This window comes from Rhinoraja longicauda, unplaced genomic scaffold (genome assembly GCF_053455715.1).
Source record: "Rhinoraja longicauda isolate Sanriku21f unplaced genomic scaffold, sRhiLon1.1 Scf000620, whole genome shotgun sequence".
In the NCBI taxonomy this organism is placed as follows: domain Eukaryota; kingdom Metazoa; phylum Chordata; class Chondrichthyes; order Rajiformes; family Arhynchobatidae; genus Rhinoraja; species Rhinoraja longicauda.
The window spans coordinates 57,255-68,840 of NW_027601836.1; the positions used below are offsets into that span (position 1 = coordinate 57,255).

General features: G+C 45.3%; 1 protein-coding gene across 1 annotated transcript; it reads right to left on the reverse strand.

Moving 5' to 3' along the window:
• Nucleotides 1-4,392: 4,392 nt before the first annotated feature.
• Nucleotides 4,393-5,488, reverse strand: LOC144591156 (galactoside alpha-(1,2)-fucosyltransferase 2-like). The gene has a single exon (XM_078395450.1). The coding sequence runs from the start codon at nt 5,398-5,400 to the stop codon at nt 4,393-4,395; it is 1,008 nt and encodes a 335-aa protein (XP_078251576.1). The 5' UTR covers nt 5,401-5,488.
• Between the last annotated feature and the right edge of the window lie 6,098 nt (nt 5,489-11,586).

Here is an 11,586-nt window from a genome sequence, read left to right on the forward strand (position 1 = left end):
CAAAACTGCACACAGTACTCCAGGTGCGGTCTCACTAGGGCCCTGTACAACTGCAGAAGGACCTCTTTGCTCCTATACTCAACTCCTCTTGTTATGAAGGCCAACATTCCATTGGCTTTCTTCACTGCCTGCTGTACCTGCATGCTTCCTTTCAGTGACTGATGCACTAGGACACCCAGATCTCGTTGTACGTCCCCTTTTCCTAACTTGACACCATTCAGATAATAATCTGCCTTCCTGTTCTTACCACCAAAGTGGATAACCTCACACTTATCCACATTAAACTGCATCTGCCAACCATCCGCCCTCTCTCACAACCTGTCCAAGTCACCCTGCAACCTCATAGCATCTTCCTCACAGTTCACACTGCCACCCAGCTTTGTATCATCTGCAAATTTGCTAATGACCCACCCCCCACAGATTCGCAAATTCAGTCGTGCCCTGGTGGCAACTTGGAATGCCTGCTTTGGTGTTCCGCGTCACATCACGTCCGACCGGTTCACGTGGGAACTGCGGTCGTCCATGGCCCGCCTGTTGGGAACGGCTCCACCATTCGACAGCGTACCATTCCCCAGTCAAATGGGTTGGTGGATTTATTCACAAAGTGCTGGAGTAACTCAGCAGGTCAGGCAGCATCTCAGGAGAGAAGGAATGGGTGACGTTTCGGGTCGAGACCCTTCTTCAGACTAATGTCAGGGGGGGCGGGACAAAGGAAGGATATAGGTGGAGACAGGAAGATAGAGGGAGATCTGGGAAGGGGAGGGGAAGAGAGGGACAGAGGGACTATCTAAAGTTGGAGAAGTCGATGTTCATACCACTGGGCTGCAAACTGCCCAGGCGAAATATGAGGTGCTGTTCCTCCAATTTCCGGTGGGTCTCACTATGCCACTGGAGGAGGCCCATGACAGAAAGGTCGGACCGGGAGTGGGAGGGGGAGTTGAAGTGCTCAGCCACCGGGAGATCAGTTTGGTCAACGCGGACCGAGCGCAGGTGTTCAGCGAAGCGATCGCCGAGCCTGCGCTTGGTTTCGCCGATGTAAATAAGTTGACATCTAGAGCAGCGGATGCAATAGATGAGGTTGGAGGAGGTGCAGGTGAACCTCTGTCTCACCTGGAAAGACTGTTTGGGTCCTTGGATAGAGTTGAGGGGGGAGGTAAAGGGACAGGTGTTGCATCTCGTGCGGTTGCAGGGGAAAGTGCCCGGGGATGGGGTGGTTTGGGTAGGAAGGGACGAGTGGACCAGGGAGTTACGGAGGGAACGGTCTCTGCGGAACGCAGAGAGGGGAGGGGATGGGAAGATATGGCCAGTGGTGGGGTCCCGTTGTAGGTGACGGAAATGTTGGTGGATGATATGTTGGATCCGCTGGCTGGTGGGGTGGAAGGTGAGAACGAGGGGGAACCTGTCCTTGCTGCGAGTGGGGGGAGGGGGAGCAAGAGCGGAGCTGCGGGATGTAGAAGAGACCCTAGTGAGAGCCTCATCTATAATGGAGGAGGGGAAGCCCCGTTTTCTGAAGAACGAGGCTGCCAACCAACATTATCCCCACATTTTCCCTTCCACCAGTCAGCCAATCTTCTAGGCAAACTAGTAACTTTTGCTCTGAAGACCCAAAAAGTGACCAGAGAAAGACCCAGAGAAGCTCACGTTGTCCAGAGATGCTGCCTGACCCACTGAGTTACTCCAGCACATTGTATGTGTGTTTTTGATCTCATAAAACCACTGTTGTATCTACATCCACCTCCATCCATGTGTTCCAGCCACTGCCAGCAAACAAACGTAGTCGCAAAATGTAATCAAACGTAGTCGCAAAAAGCTTAGAATGGAAGAACTCACCCTTAATCTCGGAGATTAAAACAGTTTATAACTGGGGAATTATAAACATTCATTGTACAATGTGACATATTTCACAATGATTTTATTTCTAGAATTGTAGATGGATGAAACACTTCTATTAAGAGCCACACAAAAGTTTATTTCTTAGAAGCTAATTCCCACAACATCAAATATAATACAAATTATATACTGTATATAGAATGATATCCATTAATAATCATCTTTTTGTTTGCTTATGAAATAAAAAGAGCTGTCACACAATATTTCCCTGTTAGAGAATTAGGGTGGACAATTGTTCTTTGGATGGCACTAGGGAGGTTGAGTATAGTTCTGAAATAAAATCTTGGCTTCAATCAAATTTCCTCAAACTCAAATCTTGGCTTCAATCAAATTTCCTCAAACTCAATTGCAACAAAGCTGAAATCATCATCATTGGTCCAAAAACGCTCACCAAATCCACCCAAAACTTCATCCTCAACATTGATGGTCTCCCAGTATCCACCTCACCTCACATCCGGAATCTTGGAATCATCTTTGATCAAACCCTCTCCTTCGACAAACACATCAAACACATCACAAAGACAACCTTCTTCCACCTCAAAAACATTGCCCGTCTCCGTCCATCCCTCTCCTCCACAGCTGTAGAAACCCTCATCTACGCCTTCATCACCTCCCGTCTGGAGTACTGCAACAGCCTCCTCTATGGCGCACCCTCAAAAATCATCAGTAAACTTCAATACATTCAAAACTCCGCTGCCCGTCTACTCACCCACACCCCGATCCGTGACCATATCACCCCCGTCCTTTACAAACTCCACTGGCTCCCCATCCCCCAGAGAATCCAGTATAAAATCCTCCTCATAACCTACAAAGCCCTCCATAACCTGGCCCCATCCTACCTGACCGACCTCCTCCACAGGCACACTCCCACCTGCACCCTCCGCTCTGCTGCTGCCAATCTCCTATCCCCCCACATCCGGACCAAACTCAGATCCTGGGGGGACAGGGCTTTCTCCATCGCTGCTCCCACCCTATGGAACTCACTACCCCAAACCGTTAGAGACTCCTCCACACTCACCACATTCAAAACATCACTGAAGTCTCACCTGTTCAGTACTGCCTTCAACCACTGAAGGTCACCTCACCTTCTGTCTCCTTTCTCTGTTCGTTTACTTATTTACTTATTTATCTATTTATTAATTTCCCTATGTTCTCTAAATCTCTGTAAAGCGTCTTTGAGTATATGAAAAGCGCTATATAAATAAAATGCATTATTATTATTATTATTAGTTCTGGGACCCAGAGAATGCACCATATTAATTACCTGGATTTGGGTGCATGGGGTTTACAACAAAGAACATAGAAGTGTACAACTTAGGAACAGTTTCTTTAGCACACAATGTTTGCGCTGAATATGATTCCAAGACTACCTCTTATCTGCCAGCACATAAGGCATATCTATCCATTCTCAGAATATCCATGTGCGTATCCATCCAAATGCCTCTGTAAATGCTACTATCGTATCTGCCTCCAGCACCAACCCTGACAGTGCGTTCTCATCACCCAATGCACTCTATGTGCAAACCTGCCCAGACATGTCCTTTCAACTTTGTCCCTTTCACCTTAAACCTATGCCCTTTGATATTTCCATCATGGGGAAAAAAGGTTCTGACTGTCGACTCTACCAATGGGTCTTGGTATTTTACATACTTCTTCCTGAAATTAAGCATGCAGGTACAGCAGGCAGTGGAGAAAGCTAATGGCACGTTGGTCTTCATTGCGAGAGGATTTGAGTATAGGAGCAAGGAGGTCCTACTGCAGCTGTACAGGGCCCTGGTGAAACCACACCTGGAGTATTGCGTTCAATTTTGGTCTAATTTGAGGAAGGACATTATTGCAATTGGGGGAGTGCAGATTAGGTTCACCAGGTTTATTCCCGGGATGGCAGGACTGACATAGGATGAGAGAGTGACAGCCAATTTTCCCTACCCATTCCCTCCACAGAAGCTGCCTGACTTCAAGAATCTGCTGCTTCTTGAATCTTCGAGCATTTTGTTCCGTTTTGGTCCCCCTACTATAGGGAGGATGTCGTGAAGATGGAAAGGCAGCAAAGAAGATTTACGAGGACTTGTGCTGTTGTGAGAGTTTGGGCAGGCTCGGAGTTTATTTCATGGAGCACAGGAGGTTGAGGGGTGATCCTATAGGGGTGTATAAGATCATGAGGGGAACAGATAGGGTAAATGCAGAGAGTCTTTTACCCAGTGTAAGGTGAGAGGGGAAAGATTTAAATAGTTCCATTTAAACTATTAATAGATGGCAAATAGTGGCAAAGTCTTCCATACTGAGGGTGGTGGGTATATGGAGAGAGCTCGCAGAGGAGGTCGTTGAGGCATGTACAATGAGAACATTTAAAAGACATTTGGACAGGTAGGTGTATAGGAAAGGGTGAGAGAGATGGGTGTGACTAATGTGGATGGGGCGTGTTGTTTGGTATGGGCAAGTTGGGCTGATGGGCCTCTTTCCATGCTGTAGGACACTATGAATTCAGAATGCCTGGTTAATTTAATGATTGTTTTTTAAAATCTTTGCCAGAACAGGTGAGAGGTCGGCTGCAATTCCAATCCATTGAGGTAAGTAAAATGTTTCGTACTTAAATATCTTTCGAGACCGTGAATCAGGCGTAGTGTAGTTAACCAGGTAAACAGTATCCCCACCAGCCAGGTAAGCTGCCCAGAAACCAAATGTCCCTAACGTTATTATAGTGTGATTACAGTGAGCAAGAATGGAAAGGTCTTCACCTGGACTCTTTGAAGTATCTGAAAAGAAAACGTCCCTTTTGGAATTATTGATGTTCTGCTTGCACCAATCTATTCCATCACTTGTCACCACAAAAATAACATTCCTGTATTTATCTCTGAAGTAACCCATCGCTTTTTCTAAATATCCCTTATCAGCCACGACCCCTTTGTAAAGAGGCATGATGCCAACATAATCACCCCTTCGAACATGGACGCCAACAAAAGTCACATTCTTTCGCTCTCCCCCGATGCGTCTCAGATATGCGTTTGTCTCTTCCGTGATGAAGTCGTGAAAGGTGAACTCGCGGAGAATCTCTTCCCGCAGGTGATGGAAGAAGGTCCAGGAGCACGGAAATCCCTGGAGCATTCGATAGTTCCCTGGAATATTACGATACTCCTCAGCCATCCAGTCGTGGAGTCCGTAAGGTTGAAAGGGTAATTTATTGACCAAACTTTCATGGAGGGTTGGAAGAGTAGTTTTGAAGACAGGAGACAGATAATTGGCCATGGAGGGCAAAATGTAGGCCTGGTGACCATTAATCTTTGCCAAAGCATAGAGTGATGCAAATTCTCCCATCTGGTTGCCAAGACGTCCAGCAGAATTTATTGTCCAAATTCCCTTTGGAATATTCTGCACGCTGCTTTGAACACATTTTTCATTTGTAGATTTTTTAAAATAATCTATATTAGCCTTATATTTATATTGGAATACAATTGTTATGAAAACCAACGTTACTGAAAGTAAAATTAATATAAAGATGCGATGTTTCATCTTGCTTTAATCAATAGAAATGTTCTTTGGAAAAACTATTTTCATGGAGTTTATCAGTTGTATCTCTGTTCTTTCAATTTAGCTCAGTGCTTCTGAAAATAGATTTTTTGAAATAAAATTATTTAAGTTTGTATTATTGAAAATTATTATAATAAAATTGTCATTAATATCATGACATTTGAACAATGTTTAATTTAGTTTAAACATAGAAACATAAAAAATAGGTGCAGGAGTAGGCCATTCGGCCCTTCGAGCCTGTACGCACCACCATTCAATATGATCATGGCTGATCATCCAACTCAGTATCCTGTACCTGCCTTCTCTCCATACCCCCTGATCCCTTTAGCCACAAGGGCCACATTTAACTCCCTCTTAAATATAGCCAATGAACTGGCCTCAACTACCTTCTGTGGCAGAGAATTCCACAGATTCACCACTCTCTGACTGAAAATGTTATTCCTCATCTCAGTTCTTAAACTGTGGCCCCTTGTTCTGGACTCCCCCAACATTGGGAACATGTTTCCTGCCTCTAACGTGTCCAACCCCTTAATAATCTTATACGTTTCGATAAGATCCCCTCTGATCCTTCTAGATTCCAGTGTATACAAGCCTAGTCGCTCCAGTCTTTCAACATACGATAGTCCCGCCATTCCGGGAATTAACCTAGTAAACCTCCGCTGCACGCCCTCAATAGCAAGAATATCCTTCCTCAAATTTGGAGACCAAAACTGCACACAGTACTCCAGGTGCAGTCTCACCAGGGCCCGGTACAACTGTAGAAGGACCTCTTTGCCCCTATACTCAACTCCTCTTGATATGAAGGCCAAAATTCCATTGGCTTTCTTCACTGCCTGCTGTACCTGCATGCTTCCTTTCAGTGACTGATGCACTAGGACACCCTTTGATGTGCCTTTCCAAATTGGAGAAATTAGTTACACATATTCATGTGGGAGGGTCAAAGATATCATGCTCATGTACATAACGCATCGTGTCCTGAGAGTTACATACGTGAGATGCCGTTGGAAATCATGAAAAATTAATATGAATCGATATTCATTTGCTTCTATGATGCTCAAGCCAAGTAAAGAAAATACATGTCCATAGAAACATAGAAAATAGGTGCAGGAGTAGGCCATTTGGCCCTTCATGGCTGATCATCCATCTCAGTATCCCGTACCTGCCTTCTCTCCATACACCCTGATCCCTTTAGCCACAAGGGCCACATCTAACTCCCTCTTACATATAGCCAATGAACTGGCCTCAACTACCTTCTGTGGCAGAGAATTCCACAGATTCACCACTCTCTGTGTGAAAAAAAACGTTCTCATCTCGGTCCTAAAAGACTTCCCCCTTATCCTTAAACTGTGACCCCTTGTTCTGGACTTCCCCAACATCGGGAACAATCTTCCTGCATCTAGCCTGTCCAACCCCTTAAGAATTTTGTAAGTTTCTATAAGATCCCCCCTCAATCTTCTAAATTCCAGCGAGTACAAGCCGAGTCTATCCAGTCTTTCTTCATATGAAAGTCCTGCCATCCCAGGGATCAATCTGGTGAACCTTCTCTGTACTCCCTCTATGGCAAGAATGTCTTTCCTCAGATTAGGAGACCGAAACTGTACGCAATACTCCAGGTGTGGTCTCACCAATGCCCTGTACAACTGCAGCAGAACCTCCCTGCTCCTATACTCAAATCCCCTCGCTATGAATGCTAACATACCATTGGCTTTCTTCACTGCCTGCTGCACCTGCATGCCTACTTTATTTGTCTCAATGGTTGTTTTTGTCTTTCTGGTTCTGCCAGTGAAGAAGGAATAAGAACTGTATTTCAACATTGCAATCTTCAAATTAAAATAATTGGCTTTACGAAATCAAGGAACGTTCAACTTTCATGCAACACCTGGAGCACTGTGTGCAGTTTTGGTCTCCTAGTTTGAGTATAAGAGCAAAGAGGTCCTTCTGCAGTTGTATTTCTGCAGTTGCAGTTGCAGTTGTGAGACCGCACCTGGAGTACTGTGTGCAGTTTTGGTCTCCAAATTTGAGGAAGGATATTCTTGCTATTGAGGGCGTGCACCAGGTTAATCCCTGGAATGGCGGGACTGTCATATGTTGAAAGACTGGAGCGACTAGGCTTGTATACACTGGAATTTAGAAGGATGAGAGGAGATCTTATCGAAACGTATAAGATTATTAAGGGGTTGGACACGTTAGAGGCAGGAAACATGTTCCCAATGTTGGGGGAGTCCAGAACCAGGGGCCACAGTTTAAGAATAAGGGGTAGGCCATTTAGAACGGAGTTGAGGAAGAACTTTTTCAGTCAGAGAGTGGTGAAGGTGTGGAATTCTCTGCCTCAGAAGGCAGTGGAGGCCAGTTCGTTGGATGCTTTCAAGAGAGAGCTGGATAGAGCTCTTAAGGATAGAGCTCGAGATAGAGAGAGAACTAGATCGTCAAGAGAGAGCTGGATAGAGCTCTTAAGGATAGCGGAGTCAGGGGGTATGGGGAGAAGGCAGGAACGGGGTACTGATTGAGAATGGTCAGCCATGATCACATTGAATGGCGGTGCGTACAGGCTCGAAGGGCCGTATGGCCTCCTCCTGCACCTATTGTCTGTTGTCTATTGTCTATTGATCCACTGCAGATTTGGTTATCGACACAAGGGGTTGACAGCTGACAATCTCCCTGGCACGAATGAATGGCAAGATACCATTGGCTTTCTTCACTGCCTGCTGCATCTGCATGCCTACTTTATTTGTCTCAATGATTAAGTAGGATTAAGTTGTATTGCAACATTGCAATCTTCAAATTAAAATAATTGGCTTTACGAAATCAAGGAACGTTCAACTTTCATGCAACACCCTCTAATCTGACAGCACCAACCATTGTCATGGACATATTCACAAAGTGCTGGAGTAACTCAGCAGGTCAGGCAGCATCTCGGGAGAGAAGGAATGGGTGACGTTTCGGGTCGAGACCCTTCTTCATTGTCATGGACATTCTTGCCTAGGACTCAAATCATTAATCCCAATTTCATAATATGATTTTAATAAACAATGTTTATATATTTATAATTACATTGAACGTCTCCTGTACGTAACCAGCAGACGTTGCGAAGACACAAAAGGTCATCAGGTTGCAGCTCCGTCAGCAGAAAACTGACAAACTACACTTACCCCCGGGTTCTTTCATGACAGCATTGTAAATGTCTTTATATGTTGACAGACCCACAATACATGAAAACACTGTGTTAATGATGCCTGCTTATGTACGTAACGATTTGGACACGGAGAACTAAGTAAGCACAGTATGTCTGTCTCCTTTGCTTTAAAGTATGTTGAGTTAAGAATTTTTGGACATGTATTTTTTTTTACTTGGCTCGAGCATCATAGAAACAAATGAATATCGATCAGAAAAATATTAATTTTTCATGATTTCCAATGGCATCTTACGTATGTAACTCTCAGGACACGACGAGTTACATACATGAGCATGATATTTTTGACCCGCCCACATGAATATGTGCAACTAATTTCTCCAAGCACAGTCGGGTTTGGAAAGACACATCAAAGGTGTGGTCATGGTACATTTATTTCCAATTAACCTATTTCTGGAAAACAGAGGGAATAATTGTGTGCAGAGATGAGACAGCGGTGAACGATAGTCAATATTAAAGAGTATGACAGGCACTGTAGTTTGAATCTTGAGGTAATTACCAATTTCCTTTACAGTGGGACTCTCTGACTCTCTGTGTTTGCCTCTACCCTCCTCATCTGTCTGTCATTCTGCCCTGAAAAAGCAGCCAACATAATCATACCTCCAGATTCAAGAACAAATTCTTCCCCACTGTTTACAGATGTCTGAATGATTCTCCCATAAACTACGGATGTATCCAAATAATAGCCTTTTTATCTATCATGGTACATCTGACAATAATATAAACCAATACAAATGTTAGTCCCAATAACAGCAGCATTCAACAAAGCAGCAACGATTTACACACGAGACATATATTTACACCCGTTCAACTTTGAATGCTTCAAGGCATATCTCACTCACTCAGTTTAAATGGGATTTTTGCCAAATTTGTTTTGTAATAAGGAAGTTGAAGTGAATCTAAATAAGTCTGAAAAAGGGTCTCGACCGGAAACGTCACCCATTCCTTCTCTCCCGAGATGCTGCCCGACCCGCTGAGTTACTCCAGCATTTTGTGAATTAATCTAAATAAGTACATGTCATTGCTTAACAATCTTTAGTGCTTTTAATGAAAATGAAACCATTGTACCATTTTTCTAGATGGTGAACATCATAGGGGTGTGAAGATTGATCACTGAAGGCCACAGATAGGGTATATTTGGGAATTGTAGTGTACACACATGTTAGAAATGCCCTTGAAGAAAATTACAAAAACAAGGAGTGTGGAACGAGTCTGGAATTTTATTTCGGAGTCACGTGAGTGACTACGTGAAGACCCCGTCCAGCACGTGTGCGCGACATTAGCGTTCACGCAGTGCACCCGCGACGAACGGGAGTTCAAGGTGCTCCCGCTACAAATTGAAAAGTCGGGCCGACAGGTAAGTTTTACCGTGGCCGTGAGTATTTTCTCTGTGGTCTGCTTTAGGTCCCAAGATGAGCAAGACCAGAGGGAAGAAATTTGCAGCTCGCCCCCGTTCGTCTTCCGTTGAGGAACGTTCTTTGGAGGGGGGGCAAGAGGCGGCAGCAATAACTACCGAGCCGAGCCCAGCACCGCTAGTGCAGCCTGAGCAGCGAGCTGTAGGTACCTGCAGCCAGAACCGGGCGGTAGTATCCGACGATTCGGATGAAGATGCCACACCGCTCGAGAGCGGCACTGGCAGCCGCCTAAGCCGAATGGAACGGCTTATGGAGCAAATGCTCCAGCGAGATCTGCTGAGAGAGCAGCAGCAGACTCGCCAAGGGAGCCCAGGTACTCCCGCAGTGCCCTTTACGGCACTGGCCATTGCCTCACCTTCTTTTGAAGGCAGCATTGGCGACCAGGTCTGGGCTGGTCAACAAGAGGGGTTGTTGGCTGAAGATGTCCGGAGTACGCAGAGTGTACAGGATCAGGAAGAGCTGCTGGGTGTGGTCAACCGCTACGTGGTCATTCCACGAGGGGGTCGGCCTTTAGAGCCGAAACTTGCAGCCAGCATTGACCACCTGTCCTCAAAACCCCTACAAGAACGGGTGGTCAATGAGGCTCTTGAACTATATACAGCCCCAGAAAATTGTACATCATTGAATGTACCAGCTGTAAACAGCCAAATTTGGGGACATTTGGGGCAGAACATCAGGAACCTGGAGTTGAAGCTCCAGAAAATCCTTAAACTCCTGACTGCAGGGATGACATCATATGCTCGGTCCATTGATGGTGTGGACATCTCCACAAATCAGCAAGATACATTAGCTCTACTGTGCACCACTCAATATCAGATAAACAATTTACGGAAGGAAATCATCAAGCCTGCCCTCAACCCTAAGTTTGCGGGACTTTGCAAAACACCGGGTTCAGAACCTCCAATTCTGCTTTTTGGAAAGGACCTTCCAAAAAAGGTGAAAGACCTAGAGGAAGAATCCAAGACCTTTGGTCTCGTGAGGGCAGGTTTGGGACCGAGCAGACCTAACAAACCCAGGCGGCAGTACCTCATGGCGTCCACCAGTCATAGACCACCATATGGGACTGGTGAAAGCTCGGGGTCCGCAACCATTCCCCGTAAGCCTTTTTTAGGCCAGGGCCCAGAGCGGACCCCATGGAAAATGCGCCACCCCCAACAACATCAACGTCAACAGCAGCCCTCTACAGCCCAGCAGACACCTCATCGTCCAGCGAAGAGGCAGAAGAAAAATTAACACCAGTAACCATGGAGGTAGGTGGGTCTGGTACCTCTCGGCATATGAGCAGTAGGGACTCTATACTATCAGGGGGGAGATTGCACTTGTTTTTGGATGCATGGGAAACCATCACTAATGACAAGTACATACTAAGCTGCATTCATGGCTATAAAATTGACTTTGTTCATGAAAACATTCCGCCAGTTCAGCATATACCCCAAAGGGTATTCACCCTCTCAGTCAAAGACAAACAAGAGGGTCAAGCTGAACTTGTGAGGCTACTAGCAAAAGGTGTCATTGAAAGAACAAAACATCAACCTTTGGAATTTGTGTCTAATATCTTCACTA